This window comes from Gossypium hirsutum, chromosome A03 (genome assembly GCF_007990345.1).
Source record: "Gossypium hirsutum isolate 1008001.06 chromosome A03, Gossypium_hirsutum_v2.1, whole genome shotgun sequence".
Classification (NCBI taxonomy): Eukaryota; Viridiplantae; Streptophyta; class Magnoliopsida; order Malvales; family Malvaceae; genus Gossypium; species Gossypium hirsutum.
The window spans coordinates 112,751,044-112,771,091 of record NC_053426.1 but is presented as its reverse complement, the minus strand read 5'-3'; the positions used below and the strand labels follow the sequence as shown (position 1 = coordinate 112,771,091).

At 31.0% G+C, this 20,048-nt stretch overlaps 2 protein-coding genes and 1 pseudogene across 2 annotated transcripts; 1 reads left to right on the top strand and 2 right to left on the bottom strand.

Annotated features, from left to right (window-relative positions):
* Positions 1 to 1,275: 1,275 nt before the first annotated feature.
* On the bottom strand, positions 1,276 to 3,888 carry LOC107927809 (pentatricopeptide repeat-containing protein At2g17033). The gene is made up of 2 exons (XM_016858932.2): positions 3,373 to 3,888; positions 1,276 to 2,876 (listed from the first exon to the last, which is right to left on the bottom strand). Exons 1-2 carry the CDS (start codon positions 3,670 to 3,672, stop codon positions 1,800 to 1,802), a joined length of 1,377 nt encoding a protein of 458 aa, XP_016714421.2. The 5' UTR covers positions 3,673 to 3,888; the 3' UTR covers positions 1,276 to 1,799.
* Positions 3,889 to 4,997: 1,109 nt separating this feature from the next.
* Positions 4,998 to 9,557, top strand: LOC107927953 (DDB1- and CUL4-associated factor 8-like; annotated as a pseudogene).
* On the bottom strand, positions 9,340 to 17,291 carry LOC107927954 (hippocampus abundant transcript 1 protein). The gene is made up of 14 exons (XM_016859089.2): positions 17,029 to 17,291; positions 12,608 to 12,719; positions 11,704 to 11,816; positions 11,457 to 11,579; positions 11,175 to 11,383; positions 11,012 to 11,087; positions 10,834 to 10,920; positions 10,682 to 10,762; positions 10,545 to 10,577; positions 10,388 to 10,441; positions 10,254 to 10,295; positions 10,098 to 10,176; positions 9,760 to 9,830; positions 9,340 to 9,658 (listed from the first exon to the last, which is right to left on the bottom strand). The coding sequence occupies exons 1-14, from the start codon at positions 17,194 to 17,196 to the stop codon at positions 9,572 to 9,574; spliced, it is 1,335 nt and encodes a 444-aa protein (XP_016714578.1). The 5' UTR covers positions 17,197 to 17,291; the 3' UTR covers positions 9,340 to 9,571.
* Between the last annotated feature and the right edge of the window lie 2,757 nt (positions 17,292 to 20,048).

Sequence of the window (20,048 nt, the reverse complement as noted above, 5' to 3'; positions counted from 1 at the left end):
AAATGGACAAACAGTTGGACGTGCCTTTTGTAGTAACAACAATTGTCTTTAGCTTTTTTGTTATCAAAAAAAATTGTCTTTAGCTTTTTAAACTTCTTGTTAGACTATAATAAATTAAAGTTTAAAATATATCGCACGTCCTTACTCGTTACAAATTTAGAAATTAGTCCCTCTATTTTGTAAATTTTAAGATTTAAGTTTAATTATTAACATTGCTATTTTTTTAAAATTTAATGACGTACCATTTTAAAATTAAAAAATACTCACATATAACTAAAAAGTATGTTATAATAAATCTAAATTTAACAAAATATTTTTATTATTTAATATTTTTATTTTTTTATTTATTATAATATTATATATAGGTATCTTGGCTTTTATTATTTACACTATAATAGTATATATTATCGTAAATTTAATTTTTATGTGTAATAAATTACATACTATATATTACAAAATAGAAAATATTACAAAATAGAAAATAGATTGGATCGGGCTCATGCCTTAAATGCATTAGTATACGTGTATTCTAAGATTATATTAAATAATGTGATATGCTAATATATATATATATATTGAAATACTAATTAAATCTTAGCTCGACTGATACTAATATTATTGTCAGTGTAAATAATTCTAGGTGTTGTATAAAAAAATAAATTAATTTTTTTTAATAAAGATAAGTGATAGTAGATTTTTTTTTGGAGCTCAGTAAAAGTAAAATTTAGATTAAGATATGAAGTCTTTTTACTTTTTCAAAAAATTGAAATTTAGTCCTTATACTTCTATTTCTACAAATTTAGTCGATCTACTTTTTAGATATCAAAATTCAAGCTTAATTGTTAACATTGTTAAATTTATTGTTGTAATATTTTGAAATCATAATAAAAAAACTCACTTGACAATGATGTAAAAAAATGTTGTGATTAACATAAATTTAACATAAGAATTTAATAGTGTTAACATTTAGATTTGAATTTTAAAATATAAAAAGTAGAGAGACGAAATTTTTAAAAATAAAAATATAGGAACTAAATTCCAAAATTTTGAAGAATATAAGGACTTATGGTATATTTTCACCTAAATTTTATTTCATATAAAAACCTTTAAAGATGTTACAAAGAAAACAAATAAAGACCAAACTCATAACAAGTACCACCCGAACACAGCTCATTCTTGTTAACCATTCTGATAGTTGATTTTTTATGTCTGGCATTAAAGAAACCTGTATGTATGTGTTTTCATGCATAGAATTTACCTATAATGTTGGATGTATAGCCTCAAAGTTACTAGATGTATGTTATTCATTCATGAATTTACATATGTGTCATTTGAAACACGGTAAAAGTATCATGAAAGATCAGGAATCGAATTATATTTGTACCATTTACTTAAAAAATAAGCAAATTAATTTTCTACACGTTAAATTAAAGAACAAACTGATCATTTCGTTAAAAATTCTATCTATTTACATGAAATACACATGGCACGTCACATGTAACTATCTGATTATTTCATCAGCTACGTTAGTTTTTAACAGTAGAAATAAATAAAATTTTTAACAAAAAAGACGAGTTTGTTCTTTGATCTAACGCACAGGGACTAATTTACTTATTTTTTAAATAAATAATAAAAAAAAAACAAAATGCAATCTAAAACAAGGCACTCCATGTGCTTCTACCCGATCTTAACACATGCCATTTTATTTTCATGAACGTGCTAAACCCTAAACCAGCATCAGCAAAGATCAAAACAAAATCAAAACCAACCAAAAAACTAAAAACAAATAGCAGATGTTATTAATCCAAGCTTTGGATTAACCAATTCCTAACAACTTGTCCTTTGGCTATAAAACAACCAATGTTCTTCCTATCAATTCTCATTGGACTCTTCATTTGAACCATCATTGCTTTACTCAATGTTTTCACGGGTGATTCTCCTCTAACACTACTATGTTTCCCAGTTCCACAAACAACCGTAATTTGTGCTGGAACCACACATTCTTCGACTCTGAACCGCGATTTCATCTCCTCAATCCATTGTAACATTATCAAGTAAGCCGAACCTGAATGCATACCGTGCAAGTCCAATTTCAACTCTAAATCATCCCACTCCATCGCCTCATCCAACACTGAAGATGATTCAACCAATTCCTTTACCAACAATGCTTCAGCTTCATCCAAAACATTAACCAATTCCGAAACTGAAACAGGGAAACCACCCGAGCCTCGAACAAATGACATGATCATAGGACATGAGTTCAACACACAATTGTAAGTCCTTATTGAGAAAGGAATCTCCAATGCCTTCATTTTTTGCAACCAAGGAACCATCTTTGGTAGTGCATTATAAGCCCCATATGATGAAAGAATCATATTTGAGCTAATTGTATCCACGCCAAATCCTTCAATCTCCATTTTTTTAACCATTCTTTCCATATCTTCAAAAAACCCCATTTTTCCATATCCATACAAAACAAACCTAAGTTCAAACAATGAAGGCTTAACCCCATTTTTTATCATATCTTCAACTACATTCTCAGCTTCATTAGGTTGACCCATTTCACATAAGCTACTAACCATTGATTTAAAACCTTGTTTTTTCACATACATTGATGAAGAATTGTTAACAAGCTCAGACAAGTAACCATAAGCATCATTAAACCCTTGTTTTGATTCATGTTTGGAACAAGACTCGATCAAATTGCAATAGAATTGAACAAGATCTCGCTCTTTAAACTTGATTTTTGAAACAACTTGAGAAATTAAAGCTTGGGATTCATCGTGCTTACCTTGTATATCAAGCAATGGAACTAAATCTGCAACTAGCTTTGGGTTCCAATTGTACCATGATGCTTCACTTATTTTAGTATACAACTGTTAAAGAGAAAAGAAAGATAAAAGAACCTTTCTAGTATCTCTCAAATTCGAAATTAAGCAAAATTAATCCCTCTAAAAAAATTGAAACAATTTGATCTTTCTATTTCAAAAGTGAAGAACTAAAGACAATTAAGCACTTAATGTTTTCCATCAGTAGCACATAATTTTAATTAATATAATATCAAATTTAACCTTTGATACTTACATATTTTATCATTTTAACCTTAATTCTAATAAATTCAACAAATTCAACAAATTTAGCGTCAACATATATGTATACCAATAAAAACAATGTACAAAGCAAAACATTAATATCTTGGTGATTAATTGTTTCACTTCTCAATTGCTTTAATTTTTTCTGAAATGTATCAATCTGCTAAATTTCGAAATTGAAAGATCAAAAAGGTCTTTTTATCACAAAAAAAAAACGATCCCATGTTAGAATTAAGAAAAAAAATGAAATTTGCAGTGGTGGAACTTACGGCGGACTTACAGGGAAGGCAATGGCGGAGAGGTGAGGGTGAGAATTACGGGGAGAGAGAAGATGAGAGAGGGCGTTCAAAGCTATTGACTTTGGAGATGACGCTACGAATTTCTTTATCAACCGGTTAGCCGTGGCGAGGTCGTCGACGGCAGCCGTGGATGTTAAAGAAGAGAAGAAGCGGTGAGCTTGCTTTGTTAGTGGCACTCCTCCGCTTTCACATTTGATTAGGGGTGGAGTTGGGCGGAGGCAGTGGCGGCGGTGGTGGTTCCATGACGAGGGAATAGTTAACGTTAAGATTCCTACTACCATCTGATCCTCTCCTAAATCCGTTCACCTTGTAAAAAGCTTTCCTTTTTAGTACCAAAATTTTACCATTGAAAAAACACCACGTGTCAAACTAAAACCAGTACACGTCATAATTAATATTGAGCATTCATTCTAGTGTAGAAGGAAATTCAAAGAGAAAGTGAGAGAATTTTAGAAAGCCATATATAAAATGATATTTTATGAGATAGAAAATTCGATAATTTTGCAAGATAGAAAATATCTCCTTGTATAGATAGAGGAGACGACGGAAAACAACAAAAATAGTTACGGTGCAAATTTTAATAATTCACCATATTACACAATCATAAAGATAAAAGTTAAGATTCTTGATAGTATATATTCATTACACATAAAGTAAAAAGGAAAAGTAAAGATTCTTCAAAGTGCTTTAGCTGTTGACATTAGAATGAGGAGATTGCGCACTGTCCATGAGCTTTCACTGTAATTATCTTTACACATATCCTCATCTTTAGACTTATCTTCTTTTTCATCTTGAATCATTATCTTATTGAGATTGATTTGAGTGCAATATCAAGGATAATCTTGAGACCATTTTGATGTATATGGAATATTCTCAATAAAAATTTGGAAACTAAAATTATTTGTGTCAATAGTCCATGTTTTTATTGTAAATAATAAATTTAACTCTTAAAATTTATAAATTCCATCAATTTAATCTAATTTTAACAAATTTAGCCTATGTAAATGTCGGTAGCTTTTATGTAAAGATCAAATTATAATGAAATTTGGTGAGATACTTTTAAATCAATAGTTGAAATAAAAACAAGGAGGAAAATAAATACCTATTCGGTAAAAAAGGAGAAATGTGAGAGAGAAATTGATGTCCAAAGAAAGCAACTTATTTGGTAACCGATTTAACAAATTCCAAGTCATAACACAATTTTATGACGTGGCTTGATCAAAAGGTTGTAAACTTATAATCTCTTCATTGCTATCTTTTAACCACAACCATTGGTTTAAAAAGGATCCCACAATATCTTATCGTAAGTTTTAAAGTTAAATTTGTTGAATTTTTAGAATTAAGATTAAATTGATAAAATATATTATTATCGAGGGCTAAACTTATTATTATATCAATCAAAATTATATATAATTATACAATGATTAATTTTCCTTATTATTCACTTCCAAAATGGACGGATATTAAATTATTCTAAAAGTTTTAAAAGAGGCCAATTAATAAATTTCACATTTGAGGGGGATTGAGGAAGAAATTTTACCAACAAATTCCAAAGCATTTAATTATCCCTTTTTGTCTCTTTAAAAAAGAAAAACCTATTTAAGCTTTTTTTTCTACCCAGGCCAATATTAGAGTTCACAGTTAGCTTGGAGAATTAACTACAAATGAGGGCAATTGGAACTTTGAACTCTTGCAGACTTGGTTACCAAGAGAGATCATTTGCCAAATCAAGAGCATCCCACCTCCTCATCCACTTGAAGGAGGAGCCTTGGAGTCCCAAAAATGACCTATGGAAGAAAGCGTGAAAATTGCCAAGACCATAAGAAAGCGTGGAAATTGCCAAGACCATAAAGAGTTCGTTTTTTCTTCTGGACTGTCCTTAATCAGAGACTCCTTACCAATGCAGAACGAGCTAGGCGTGGACTAGCAGAGGACCCTTCCTGCCCAAGTTGTGGGCATGCATCTGAGGATATCTTATACGTCATCCGAGACTACACTTTTACTAAAGAAGTGTCGAAACATGTAATCGCGAGAACTCAACAGTTTAACTTTTTTTTCTAACACTTTGCACGAATAGTTCTCTTAATCTATAGATCAACCCAAATTCCCATGGTGGGAAAACTAGTTGGGCGTGCCTCTTAGGACTATTGGCTTTGTGCCTATGGAAGAATTGTAACCGAAAAAGGAAAACCGTGAAGTCCGGAAGAGATAATTAAAACCTCGGTGTTTTGGGCCAAGTACTTCTCTTTGGCAAGTAGACAAGTTGCGCAAGTTGAAATCGAATCGACTCGTGGAGAACCATTTAGCAGGAGAGTAGACTTATCTTAACATAGATGACGCCGTTCGAGTGGACTCAAGGGCTGTAGCTGCAATAGGAGTGCTGCTAGATAGAAATGGAGAGTGGATCCTAGACTACAACAAATAACTAGGTAATTGCTCGATCCTCAATGCGGAACTTTGGGTATTCTTGACGGCCTAAAATTCATCCAACAAAGAGGCGAGGTCAAGATTGTAATTTAATCTGACAGCTTGAAGGCAGTTAAAGCTATTCACAAAAATGTCGTGAATAACTCATACCCTGATCTTATAAGAAAGATACAAGGCATCTTTTCCCAAGAAAGCAATTGGATCTTAAGCCACTTTCCTAGGGAGCAAAATCAACAAATTGGCTTTTGGAGAAAAGAAAAAAAAAAGTAGATAAAATTTAGTACTTTTATTATCTTTTCTTTAATAAGAAAAAATATTTCCTCAAAAAATTGCTTTTTTTCCTTTTGCTTTTAATCGATAATGAGCAATAAAAGAGCAAGGATCAGCTTAGACAAGGCGGTGGTTGATGTTTGGCAACGTGAAGTAGGGGAAATCTCGGCTAGGAATTTCGTCAAACGCCTTGCTGCTTCTGAGGTCTAATATGCCCCTTTTTCATATTTCTTGTTCTTTATTTATTTTGTGGCGTCTTTTCAATTTTGTTTTCAACGAATGAATGATTTGGGGAGATTTTTGTTTATGTAACTGATAATGTGTGAATGTAATTTAGGGGAAATTTTAGTTGATCTTATTGATTTATAAACTGTTATTGCTTTGGGGTTGTAAAAGTAAATGATGACTGCCGAATCATGATGATTAGTAATAAAATGGTCTTCTTTTTCATGGATTGTATCAGAAAATTTTTATCCTTTTTCTTTCAAAATTTTCTTGGAAGTGAGCAAATTTTCTTTTAGTAATTGCACTGGCCATTTCAATGCGCATTGTTACTGTCAATTGTTGCATTTGTTGTTTATCACCGTTATCAATGAGCTGGTCTGTTATGCTAAAAATTTCATCTATTTTTAAAACGGGTGTGATTAACTTAATAATCAGAAAATATAGAATTTTTAATAGAAGGACAAGTTTGCTCTTTGATTTAACAAATAGGGACTAATTTGCCCATATTTTTAGTAGAAGGGGCAAATGCATTTTGATTTCTACTATAGGGACTTCAATGGTACTTTTACTGCTTGTTACATTGTTTTGGATTGATAATATGTTCATAGTACTAGTCCAAGTCCAATAGACCGGCAAGCAAATGCATAGCAAAGTTAGGTATCGATTTGTTAGTTGGTTTATGCTCCAGGATCTTGTGCTCCGGCTTGACATTTACAAGAAACTTGACAAGCACCAAGGTTGTGTCAACACTGTGAGCTTTAATGCTGATGGCAATGTTTTAGTCTCAGGCTCCGATGACACGCAGGTTATTTTATGGGATTGGGAAACCGGGCATACCAAGCTTTCTTTCCTGTCAGGTCATCTCAACGATGTTTTGCAAGCAAAATTCATGCCTTACACGGATGATCGCAGCTTGGTTACCTGTGCTGCAGATGGGGAGGTGAATTTCTTATTTAGGATCAATTTGCTACTTGAATCTTGTCCCGTTATGCGCAAATTTGGGTGCAATGCAGATAACATGCATCGTGTGCTTAATCAAAGGCCTTGATACAGTGAATTTATGAAGCTGTTACTTAATTGCAGGTTCGACATGCTCAAATTTTGGAACGTGGAGTCGAAACTAGGGTGCTGGCTCAACATCAGGGACAAGCTTATAAATTGGCCATCGAACCAGGAAGCCCTCATATATTTTATACTTGCGGCGAAGACGGATTAGTGCAGCATGTGAGTTATTTTTAACTGCAAAATCATTTCCTATGTTTTCTTTACCTATTTTCTTATCCATGGCTGTTCGGCAGATAAAGCGGTTTCTTCAATGGAAGAACATAATTTCAATGCTGCACTCTCTTGTTGTTGTTCTCTTTCCTTTTTGTTCTATGATGACATTTGTTCTAATAGCCTGATTTTTTTGTCTGGATTTTAATATAGTCAACTTATATGGCTCTATTACGCTATCACTTGCATTTCAGATCGATCTCCGAACTGCAACAGCTACCGAACTTTTCATATGCTGTCCAATTGATGATAGCAGGGTTTACACGCGAGTTATCAACCTCAATGCTATCACGATTAATCCAAGGAACCCAAATCTCTTTGCAGTTGGAGGATCCGATGAGTATACTCGCCTTTATGATCTACGTAAATATAAGTCGGATGGCTCAACTGATTTTGGTCTACCTTTTGATCGTTTTTGTCCTCAGGCATTTGATCGGTGAGTATCAAGTTGGAATAACAGGCTTGGCCTTTTCAGATCAGAGCGAGCTTCTAGTTTCCTACAATAACGAGTTCATCTATCTCTTTATGCGAGATATGGGATTGGAGCAAAATCCAGTCCCATCATCATCGTCTGCATGTAGTGAAGCAAGTGAAATAGAACTTGCTGCTATGGATGCTGATCCGCAAGTTTATAAGGGACATAGAAACTGTCAGACGGTGAAAGGTGTGAACTTCTTTGGACCAAAATCCGAGTATGTGGTTAGTGGATCAGACTGTGGCCGAATATTTATTTGGAAGAAGAAAGGCGGAGAGCTAGTTCGTGTTATGGAAGCAGATAAGCATGTGGTCAACTGTATCGAATCTCATCCTCATACCACAGTTCTTGCTAGCTGTGGAATCGAGCGTGATATCAAAATATGGACTCCGAAGGCCATCGAAAAAGCTGTTCTTCCGACAAACATCGGACAGGTATGCCTCATCCTTATCTCTTATTGAAAGAAGAATAATATAACTGGCATTACTACTTTAGTAATAAATAAGATAGCTTAATTTTCTCACGGATTTGTCGGCAATAAAGATGTATGAGAAGCAAAGGAGCTGATCTCTCTGCTATTACTTCTTTGCAAAAGGTTCGAAAACGAGCTTCTCGTCGTTTGTTCTCCTTAGATTGGTCAAACGGTGAAGAAGATGATGATGATGACGACGACGATGACAATGATCTTTTTAAAGCTATTGATGATGATGGTGATGACGACAATGTGGACAATGATGCGCCAGTTGCAGAGTTGTCAATTCTGCCCCGAAATCGAAACGTCAACTCGACCCTGACCTGGTCTGATGATCTCTCAGCTATTACTTCTTTGCAAAAGGTTCGAAAACGAGCTTCCTGTCGTTTGTTCTCCTTAGATTGGTCGAATGGTGAAGAAGAAGATGATGATGACGACGACGATGATCATCTTTGTAAAGCTATTGATGATGATGGTGATGACGACAATGAGGACAATGAGGCGCCAGTGGCAGAGTTGTCAATTCTGCCCCGAAATCGAAAACTCAACTTGAACCTGACCTGGTCCAATGATGATAATGACGGTGATGATGACAATGATGGCGATGATAGCAATGACGATGCACAAAGTAATCTTTCCAGTTATAATGATGCTAATGATTAATGATGATTGTAATTTTGCATTTTCAGTCTCCAGTTGAAATCGAAATCTAGTGGCCGGGTGAACCGAATAACTTCACTCCAAGACCTGATGTTGCAGTTACTTTCATGGCAATCCGAAAGGCAAGAACTTATGGATCTAATGTTGACTTTCAACATCAACAGTGATGCTTCTTCGGACGATGGAGGCAATGTCTCCGGTCCGGAGGATTTATTTAGTTGAATCATAATGCGGTAGCAACCTGTTTCGTAACTATACTTATACATAACAAACAGCTTTTACGTTCAACATTAGGGTTTTCGTATTCGAGTTTTTTCCTCGTGTATTTACATATTTATGTAAAGGAATAATACATTTTTCTATAGCTTTCTCCTGTCTAAACCTCCATACTATTGCTGCAGTTTTCATCCCTTGAATTCGAAGGAGTCTTCCCTATTGTCAAACTCTGAATGAAGGCAATCATCTGTTGAATGAAAAAAAAAGTTGTTTTAGTTACATAAGACCAAATTTACAGTGGTAAAAAATACTTTATTTACTTTTTTACCAAGTAAAAAAAGTTCATACCGATGTGATGGCAATGCACAAGATACTAAACCCAGGGAAATGAAATGGTGCCTCTTCAGATAGGAACAATGCTGGGATGAACATAAAGGAAATGTTCAATGGTTAATTGAGGTTCAACAGTTAAAAGAAGGGTTAATAAAACTTTTAGTCCTTGAATTTGGCAATTAGGTCTACTTTGATACTAAACTTGGTAATTAGGTCTATTCTGGTTCCTTAAGTTGATACCAAAGTGGATCTAATTGTTTAGTTCAGGGACTAAAAGTTATATTAACCCAAAAAAACTATAAATTTTTCGGAAAATACTATAAAATTTTCGGAAAATACCATTCTTTACAAACCTGTAAGAGGACTAAATATTAATGGAGCAATGATGTTGGCCAAGGAAGTCACACCTGATATGCATCCTTGAGCTTTCCCCTGATTTACAAAAACCAGTTAAAAGTTCATGCATGAAGAAAAAGGATTCAGAAACAGGACAGATCCGATCCAATTACCTGTTCCGTGGTGCCGACTTGTTTCGAAACGATGCTACGTAACTGTATGATTCATGATTAAGATTCAATCAATAGCCATTGCTTTCAAGTAATAGAACAAAAGCTTCACCATGAAATGGCAAAAAGAAACTTACAGATGGTGTTGTAAAGACCATTACAATAGATAATGCAGTAGCGGCATAAGGAACCTGCAGCAAATATCGAATCATTCGAAGTAAATGAGGTATAAATACGGATGAATGGGAATCACTGTATGATCCGATTAAGTTAAACTCCGGGTTTTGAAATTACCCAAGCTGACCAGGCCAAGCTGTTAAGAATGGACTGCAAGAAAAAAAAAACCAGGTAAAAATTCATTAGTTGCTTGTCTTCCAAGAAATGACAACAATGTTATAAAATATTGAAAAAAAAAAAACAACAACTCTTACATTTAGACAGCTAACTAAGAGTCCTATTGAAAGCAATCTTCCATCTCCTATAGGAGATACCAATAAGGGCATGATAAACAACTGCAAAAATACGATTCAAAACATAAAAGAATCGAAAATAGTTATGCGAAATGTATTGACAACGTTCGTACCTGTGAAACGGTCGATATAATTCCGGCAATTAACATCAAATCAGCAAACTGATTCTTGTTAAAGTGGAAACGAGCCTTTAAATAGTACTGCAGGATCATGAATTTTCGAGCTATATGAGTCTTTATTTACAAGAAATGTTAGCTTAGGTACAAATTACCGAAAACGAAGGGCATATACCATTATCGAACATATCATTCCACCTTCTGCAAGACTCTGGAAGAAAGCAACAATTGCTGCTTGAGAAAATGATGGACTGAAATTACAAACATTGATCGGTCATTTTCTGCTGACATTGATATAATTTAAACAATATCTCAAGAGTTCATTCGAAGACAGATACCTGCTCTTTATCAAGCGAATAATGTCTTTCAAGGATGGAATGGTCTTGAATACAGGCATCTTTCTTGTATCAACATCGCCATCTTTTTGAATCACACCTTCGGTTTCTTTCAAGATCGGTTGTGTCATACCGTCGTTTCGATCTGGTATACTTTCCTCGAGGAATATTCTCATGTAAACTACTGCAAGCATTGATACAAATGTAGCAACCTGAAAAGAAAATTTCAGATTCAACAATGAGGAAAGGTGAAGTTTAGAGGTTGTAGAGAAGGGAAAAAACAACCTGAAATGTAGAACCGGCGGAGAGGAAACGAGCTGCGAGTGTTGCAAATACAAATGCACCTGAGCTTATACCTGCAAGAATACCGAATGCAGATGCTCTTTGGGTATCGGATATGTTATCTGCCTGCAATACGTCGTAATCGTGTTAAAGATATTATATATTTGGCTTTTCATCATTAAACAGCTTGTGAATATGTGCATTGGTACCAAAATTACAAAGCAATTAATGATGATTTAGAGGTTAATACCAGATAAGCAAGAGCAAGGCAGTTAATGCTGCCTTCGGAGATCATGGCAGTGAGTGTCCTGAGGGTGTAATAGGCATAAAAATAATTGGTTGTTGTACTGCATGCCAATACAGCTGCATGAAAAAATAAGACATATTACATAACGTATCAATCTTTTTGTCTTAAAAATAATAGAACTCTTTGATTTGCTAGATTTTTAAGGATGTGGGTGTCTTGTAGTGACAGTTTACATCGTAAAGGGTGTGAAAAGAAGTTGTGATGGATGTAGTTCGTGGGAGAGAAGTGCGGAAAGCTTACATATAGAGCAAGGTAAGGGTGCTATCAGAAGTTTTAGTTCTAGCCACAGAGGTGTGGAGAGTCGTTAATCTTGGTGAAGGGTGGTTTTCCAGAGGTTGTCAAAGTAGAGTTTTTGCATGTGGTTCTTATCTGTAGGCTTTTATAGATAAATTCTTATTTGAGATAGTCCATTCTCACGCTGGATCGTAGATTAAATTTAAGATGTGGGTTGAATTTGACCTTATATCATGAGCAGTAGAATAGATGAAATTACTTTCGAGATTAATAAAATTAAAGAGTTGGAATCATTAAATAAGACTACACATGACAATTCTCATGTCACTTGTTAAATCACTTGTGCTAGTGTAATATCTTAAAAATGTTTATGGCATAAGGTTATAGTAAAAGAAATGGCACTAACATGTACAACCCACTTAAGCATACTTTACGAGACATTACGTTATCAAGAGTGTCCATTTTACTCTAAATATTCATATTCAATACCTATTCGTTTATGAATATGAAAATATATATATATATACACACACGAAGTGGTGATGAAATAGCAATTGGTTACTATTGAGACAATGAAAGCAATGAAATGTGTGTTCATGTTTGGCATACATACCATAAGGGATAATTGACAAAGTCATAGGTAATGTAAGAAGTGATTTTCTTCCGTATTGATCCGACAAATTTCCAATAAGTGGCATCATTAGAGCGGTCCCAACTCCTATCACCTGCATGCGTCACATCACATTAGAATCACATATAAAATGACAATTAAGCGAAATAAGTCGAGACAAATTTTTTCAATTCCAACTATTTGATTCTGATTAAACTCAAAATTAAATATCAATTTACTCAAGTTAACTCGACAAACCGTAATTCTTTTTATATTTTATTAAAATAGAATAGTGGTTTTTAATTTATTATTATTTTTTAATGATGCCATTATAGAGCAAATATGAACGTGGATGTACTCACAAGGACCTTGTGTTGTGAGCTCAATTATTTCATGCTCTCTATGTGACGTGTGATATACTAGATTTATCAATTACTATATTTTGAAAAATAAATAAATAAAATTTTAGAAAATAAAAAATAAAAGTTTTTATAAAGATAGTGGGCGACAAAAGTTTTTATATTTTTTTTTAAAATTTATTAATTTTAAAAAATTATTGATAAATTTTTTTATAAAACTATTAGAAATTAATAATATATCTGTTTCGTATATTTTTATTGGATGAGATTGGATGAAAATATTTAAAAAATTCTATTAATATTTTTTGTTTTTCTAATAGATCAAACAAGGTAATAGATTCTTTTGATTAAACCACTTTTATTTTTTCTAGATATATACGTGTATGATATCTATTTTTAAAGAAAATTATTTACATTTCTAAAACATATCTTTTTCAGACCCATTTGGTTTTATTGTTGTTTTGATCCCTCTACTTTAGTCAAATTTAAGATTTGATCATTATATACTTTAATTTACATAATTTGAGCACTTTGTTTTTCCAATGTCATTATTAACACCATTAACTTTCATTTTCTTAAAATTACCATTGCCAATTTTAAAAAATTATTGTCAACATTATGTGTTTTTAAGAAGAAGAAAAATCACATCAATATAGCTAGAATAGCTTAAGGTATTGACACATTGTATAAACTAATGATAAAATAAAAATAAAAGAGATCAAATTATGTCAAAAACTTAAAAACAAAGACTAAATTTTAAATTCGAAAAGTAGATAGACGAAATTCTAAATGTTAAAGTTTTTGGGAGGTCCCTGTATCATAAGAACCGGATCAAATCAATCCCTCTATCATTAAATAGCTCAACTTAGTCCTTATACAATTAAAAAAAATCAAATAAGTCCAAATTCTAACAAGTTAACATTTAATATATAAAAAACATGTCTTGAAAATTATTCTTTTCAATTGTAGTTCAATTACAAACAGAAGATTTCATTTACAGTATATGTTAACTCAATTCCAATTTGAACTTATTTGATTCTTTTTAATAGTAAAGGGATTAAATTGATCCATTTAATTATAGAGAGACTAATTTGATCTAGTCCCTGTAATACAGAGATCTCTCAAGTACCTTCACCAAATTCCAAATATATAAATAATATGAAGACTCGGATCATATTTTAACTTAAAAACAAAGAGACTAAATTATGTAGAAACTTAGAAAAACAATGACTAAATTCCAAGTTTGAACATAGTAAAAGGACCAAAGTCACAATTTGACATATACATTTATACTAGAATGCTGTAATAAACTGTATCTACCGACAAACACACAAATGTGGAGCAGGGTATCTTATCAAAATCAAAGACTCATTGGTTCAGCTTGAAAGAAACTCCAAAATTTGTTAAATTGAACTAAACAATAAATGACAAAACATGAAAATGGTCCCTATTGGCAAAGTTGTCACAAGTTGTTTGTATCTAATAATTAAGCTTTCGGGATGGTTCCCATGTTTCTCAAATGTCACGCAACAAACATTCTAAGTCCCTGTACTTTAAGTCTAATTGTAATAAAGGTGTAGGTCCCAAAATGGTAAATTTCTCATTTAATTCTTCAAAATTTGTTAAATTACAAGTTAGTATAATGATAGAAATGCAGTTTAATCCCTCCTAAATTTATAATTCATTTTTTCCCTTAATTTTTTAGCTTTGGCCTTGTCCCTCAAAAAAAAATATATTTATCTAGTCCTTTAAGTTTTAGAAAATCACAAAGTAGTATAGTGGTAAATTTCACTTTAACCCCTCCAAGAAAAAATCAATTTTGCCCCCTAAAACAATTTCCTAACTTCACCCCTACTTGCGTTAAACTTCTTCTATTGAATTCAGATTTTTTCCAATGTCATTTCTTTTATTACAATGCTACTATGTGAAATTTTTATTTTTTCAAAACCTCATACTAACGAATTTAATAAAATAAATTTAATTGTATTATCAATTAAACTTAAATTTTAAAATCTATTAAGTAACTAAATTTATAGAAATAAAAGTGCGAAAAATAAATGTATATGTTTAAGTACATGCGTGTATGATAGTGAGGGAGGGACTAGTGGAGTGAGCAAAAGAGATTTTTGTTGGATGGTGATAATGATGCATGCATGCCTCTGTTTGCATATATAAAAGTCGCACTCACATTTCAATTTTCCCAAATGGAACCTTGCAAAATTGGGAATCTGTTTGTTTACAAGGGACAACTTCAGCATTAATTCCGTGAAAACTAATATCCCGTCAAATATTTGATAAAACAAATTTAAAGAGGTTGGAATTTAGCTAAACACACAAACTAAATTAAAGAGATTGGAATTTACTTTACGAAACTGAGTTTTTTTATAAAATAAAATTTTAAAAAAAACTTTGAAAGGAAATATTATATAAAATTTATTTATTTTCGTTCTTTTAAAATATGAATTATAATTTATAATCCATAAAATTTAAATATTACATAAGTGAAAATTAGTAAAATAACATTTTTAAAATATTAGAATTCATAAACCCATTTGAGTAAAAGAAAAGCAATATTTTAGAATAATAATTATAAATAAAATTTTAAAAAATATATTTATTATTTAATTCACTAAATTGTGTTTATCTATAAAAACTAATATTTCACAAACAAAATTAAAAAATTATCAATTTCTCGTATATCCTTAATTTATATTTTAAAAGATAATAAATAAATGAAGCACCTAAAAAATTTTAATTCAATTTATGAAGTTAATAAAATTTCATTTTCAATGTATCACATAATAATTAAAAAATAAATGAAGTTAAATAAAATATATCTACAAAAGAAAAAGAAAAAAAATTGAAAAATCATTTGTCTGGATTATGGAAATATCCAGGAACCCGGGCGCTAAATTTAAACTAGTACCAGTGGAATGCGACACGTGGATTTATGGTGGGAACTTGGCGTGTACAACGACCTCACATGTTCGAGCATAACTGTAGATTATGTATAAAACTGGCTAATTTTGAAGTTTCATCCCTTAATTTTACAAAAAATTTAAAAATTAACCATTTTATTTTAATTTGTTAAAATTTGGTTGTTATACTTTTGCAACACTAAGAAACTAGTGTAGAACTGTTATTTTTTAACCAATTTGCTTCGTATAAATTATTAAATTACTGATTTCTTTATGTGCAATTTAACGATAATACCAAAATTAGATAAATTAAAATAGAAGGATTAGTTTCTTACTTTTCCAAAAGTTGAGAGATGAAATTCATGATTAAACCTAAATCTCTTTTTTATGCTTTTATTGGAGGAAGAGGTAAAAATACCATGGAAGTCCTTATACTAAAACTCAAATTGTATTTTGTCTATTCTACTAAAAAAATAGATAAAATAATTTACCTACTTTAAATTAAAAAGTAAATTGATCCATTTTTGTAAAAAATTCATTAATTTTTTCTATTAAAATTTAGTCTTCACAAAAATTGGAAAAAAAAATTAATCATTAATTTAACGATAATACCAAATTAGATATAAAAGGATTAATTTCTTAATTTTTAAAAAGTTGAGAGATAAAATTTACGATTAAACCTTAATGAAGTTTTTTATGCTTTTAAGAAAAGAGAGGAAGAGGTAAAAATAATAAGGAGACTCTTACTTAAAAAATGTATAAATTAATTTATGTACATTAGATTAGAAAGTAAATTGGGCATTGGTTAACAATTACATCTATTTTTGCTGTTAAAAACTAGTGTAAGGACTAATTTTTAACAGAAAGAACCAACTTCCTCATTAATCTAATGTACAAAAGACTAATTTACCCATTTTCAAAGAATAAGTTACCTATTTTTAAGTAAGGAAGGCAAAATACAATTTCACTCCTAATATAGGGATCTTCGTTGTAATTTTACCGAGAGGAAGAAGATTAAACTTATGAACGCAGAAAACATATATATTTAAAAAAAAAACTGCAATTTCGCAGAAATTTGAGGTGTGAAATTGAAGGGAAAGTTAAAAAAATTAGGTTAAATAATACGAAGACGAAGAAGAAAACGTACAGCTTGCTGGAAACCAGAGAGGTAAATGGCGAGGGAGCATTCATCGGTGCCGGGGCAAAGTGCGAACATGGTGACGTCGGTTATGGCCGGAACCACTATAAAGCTCGCAAAACCCGACAAGAACACCGTCACGTATAGATGACTTAAAGCTTTCACCTTCTTCTCCATTTCGCTCTCTCTCTTTTCCTCTCGTTGTTTCTTTTTCTTTCCTTGGATTTAATGAAAAAAAGTGAAGTCTCCTATATAGTGCTGAGCAACACTACTCTGGTACTGTTATATTTAAACTTAAGGTTTAATTATGGTATCAATCCTCGTATTCTTTAAACTTTTATAATTAGGCTTTTTAGGGATAAAATAACATTTAGTCCTTCAACTTGGTCTTTAAACTTTTTTTTGGTCCATATTAGTCTCGGAACTTGGAAATTTTCTTTCAATTTGGTCACTGAACTTGGATTCTATCATGGTATAATGATGTAATACTATGATATTGTATCACGTCATCACCTAGAAATTAAAAATGTATATATCTAAAATCTATAAAAATACCAAAAACTATTAAAAATTAAAAAAAAACTCAAGAGATGACTTGACATAATCTTAGAGTGTCACGTTATCATACTTAGCAAAATCCAAATTCAAGAACTAAATCGAGAAAAGATACTAAATTCCAAGATTAATGCGAACCAAAAAACAATTTGCCACTAAGGTAAGCAAGTTGAGGGACTAAATATTAGTTTATCCTTTTCTTCCACTAATTTAGCCTCCTACCAGGGACCACGCCGAGAGAGGTGGGCCTTGGCTCCCAGTAGCTAAATGGTATAGTTTCACTTTTAATTCCTATTAAGTATAAATAGTTCAATTCAATCCTTTTTCCAGCTTTAGCTAAACAATATTTTTCATTTGGCCCTCCAAAAATAAATACTTTAATTTAATCCATTTTAACAACATTTTTTACCAATGGACCCTCTTAATTTTTTTTTTATCTTGAACCCCAACATGAAATTTTTGGCTCCAACCCTACTCTCTACTTGTTAGATTTGAAGATTAAAGTACAATTAATAACACTGTCAATGAATTTCTCTTAAATATGAATATGTGATGTTTTAATATTCATATTTCTGATTTAAAAATTAAAATTCAATAGATAACATAAATTTAAATTTAACACGAGTCAATTAATATGTTATCAATTAGAAATTAATTTTTAAATCAGAAAAATAGATGGAATAAATTCCTAAAATTAAAAAAAAATTTGACTAATTTTCAAAAATCCTAAAAGTATAGGGACTGAAGGAAAAATTAAACCTTAAAATAATAAAGGCATAGAGGGAGAGACATTCATGACGTCACGTTGGATATTTTGTTTCTCTTTCGATTTTTTTTTTATTCTTTAAAATTGACAATTAACGGAAGATGCAAAAAGGGTCTCCCTCCCAACTATATTTGTATTTGACTAATAATTATATGCATTCATATGGTAAATATCCCAATAAAAAACATTAATTTATAGGTTTAATAAGATTATAATAATTAGTACAAAAACAAAATACAACATTAAAACTTATTGTAGATTAAGTCTTGACTCGATTAACATGGATATTGTTACTAATGCAGGAGGACTTGGTTTCAAGTGCATCGAAGCACATTATCATTCTATTCAGAGGTGAATCTAGAGGGGTTAATAGTAGCCTCGGCCCCATAAAATAGAAAATTACTATTTAGGCCTTTTAATTTAAAAAAAAATTAAATTAGTAAAGGTAAAATTGTACTTTGACCTTCAAAATAATAATTTTAATATTTTCTCATTCTTTTAATAATTTTAATAATTTAATTTAATCTTTTATAGGTTAAAAATTAATATTCTAATCAGCACTTCAGTTAATAAATAGCAATTTTGGTTATTTTTTTAAAGATTAATGGTTAAATTTAACATAAAAATGATCAAATTAATAAAAATTATAAACATTGAAGGCTAAATTTATTATTATACCTTATTAATATTTATGTTTAATTGTTTTATATCTAAAAATAGTAAAAACATTTATTCATAATTTGTTTAATTATTGTTTATAAAAAATTTAATTGTTATTCGAATTAATGGCCCATAAAATTTGTTATCCCAACTAAAAAGAGATTATTTTCAAATAATTTACTCAACCTTCACCACGTCAACAAAATCATCGGTGTGCTTCCCATAAGTCAATAAAATTAATTAACGGAAGATATTTCAACTAATTTAGAGTGAAGGCAGTGGCGGAGCCACTAAGGAACCAGTGCGTCATCGCCACCTAAAATGAGAAATTTCTAATTTAAGTTATTTATAATTTACAAAATTTTAAATTAGTAATAATAAAATTAAATATTAATCTATTAAAATAATAAAAATTTGATTTAATTATTTAAAAATTATAAAAATATAGATTATTAAAATGATAAAATTATATTTTTACTATCATAAAAATATATAACTTAATTCTGACCCTAAAAATATTTGGTGAGTGAAGTACATGTTGATTAAAATTTGAAATTTACATAAGGTGAGACCAATTGTTGAACAAATAATTAATATATTTTTATTTATCTGAATTTGGGTTTAATAGAAATTTCATTTTTTTTTCTTGATTGTCTTTTTATTTGTTGCTTTTTTAGCAACAATATTTTGTTTAATCTGCTTTCAAAAATATTAATTATAAGGACTAAAAAATCAAATTAAGATACATTGACTAAATCAACAACTTCCGTACCGTACAGAAACTAATAGCATAAATTGATTTACTTTTGAAATTATTTTTTTGTACAACTCACACACTACATACGAACAACATTCTTCTGATTCAAACCTAAACAATTCCTGAAAAAAATTAACTCGACCAATAGGCCTCATATTTTCAAAAGTAAACTTTTATCGTATGTAATTTTATCTAGGATGATTTCAATTATATACGATTCATCATTTTTATAGGTAAAAGTATCATAGAGGACCCTATACTAACATTCAAATTACATTTTGCTCTTCTACT

Coding starts and splice junctions, on each gene's coding strand:
- LOC107927809 (XM_016858932.2), bottom strand. CDS start 3,672: ATGGTAGTAGGAATCTTAACGTTAACTATTCCCTCGTCATGGAACCAC. Junction 2,877..3,372: donor TCTCCGCCATTGCCTTCCCT/GTAAGTCCGCCG, acceptor TCTCTTTAACAG/TTGTATACTAAAATAAGTGA.
- LOC107927954 (XM_016859089.2), bottom strand. CDS start 17,196: ATGGAGAAGAAGGTGAAAGCTTTAAGTCATCTATACGTGACGGTGTTC. Junction 11,088..11,174: donor ATTCGCTTGATAAAGAGCAG/GTATCTGTCTTC, acceptor TTGTAATTTCAG/TCCATCATTTTCTCAAGCAG. Junction 10,578..10,681: donor TCTTAGTTAGCTGTCTAAAT/GTAAGAGTTGTT, acceptor TTTTTCTTGCAG/TCCATTCTTAACAGCTTGGC.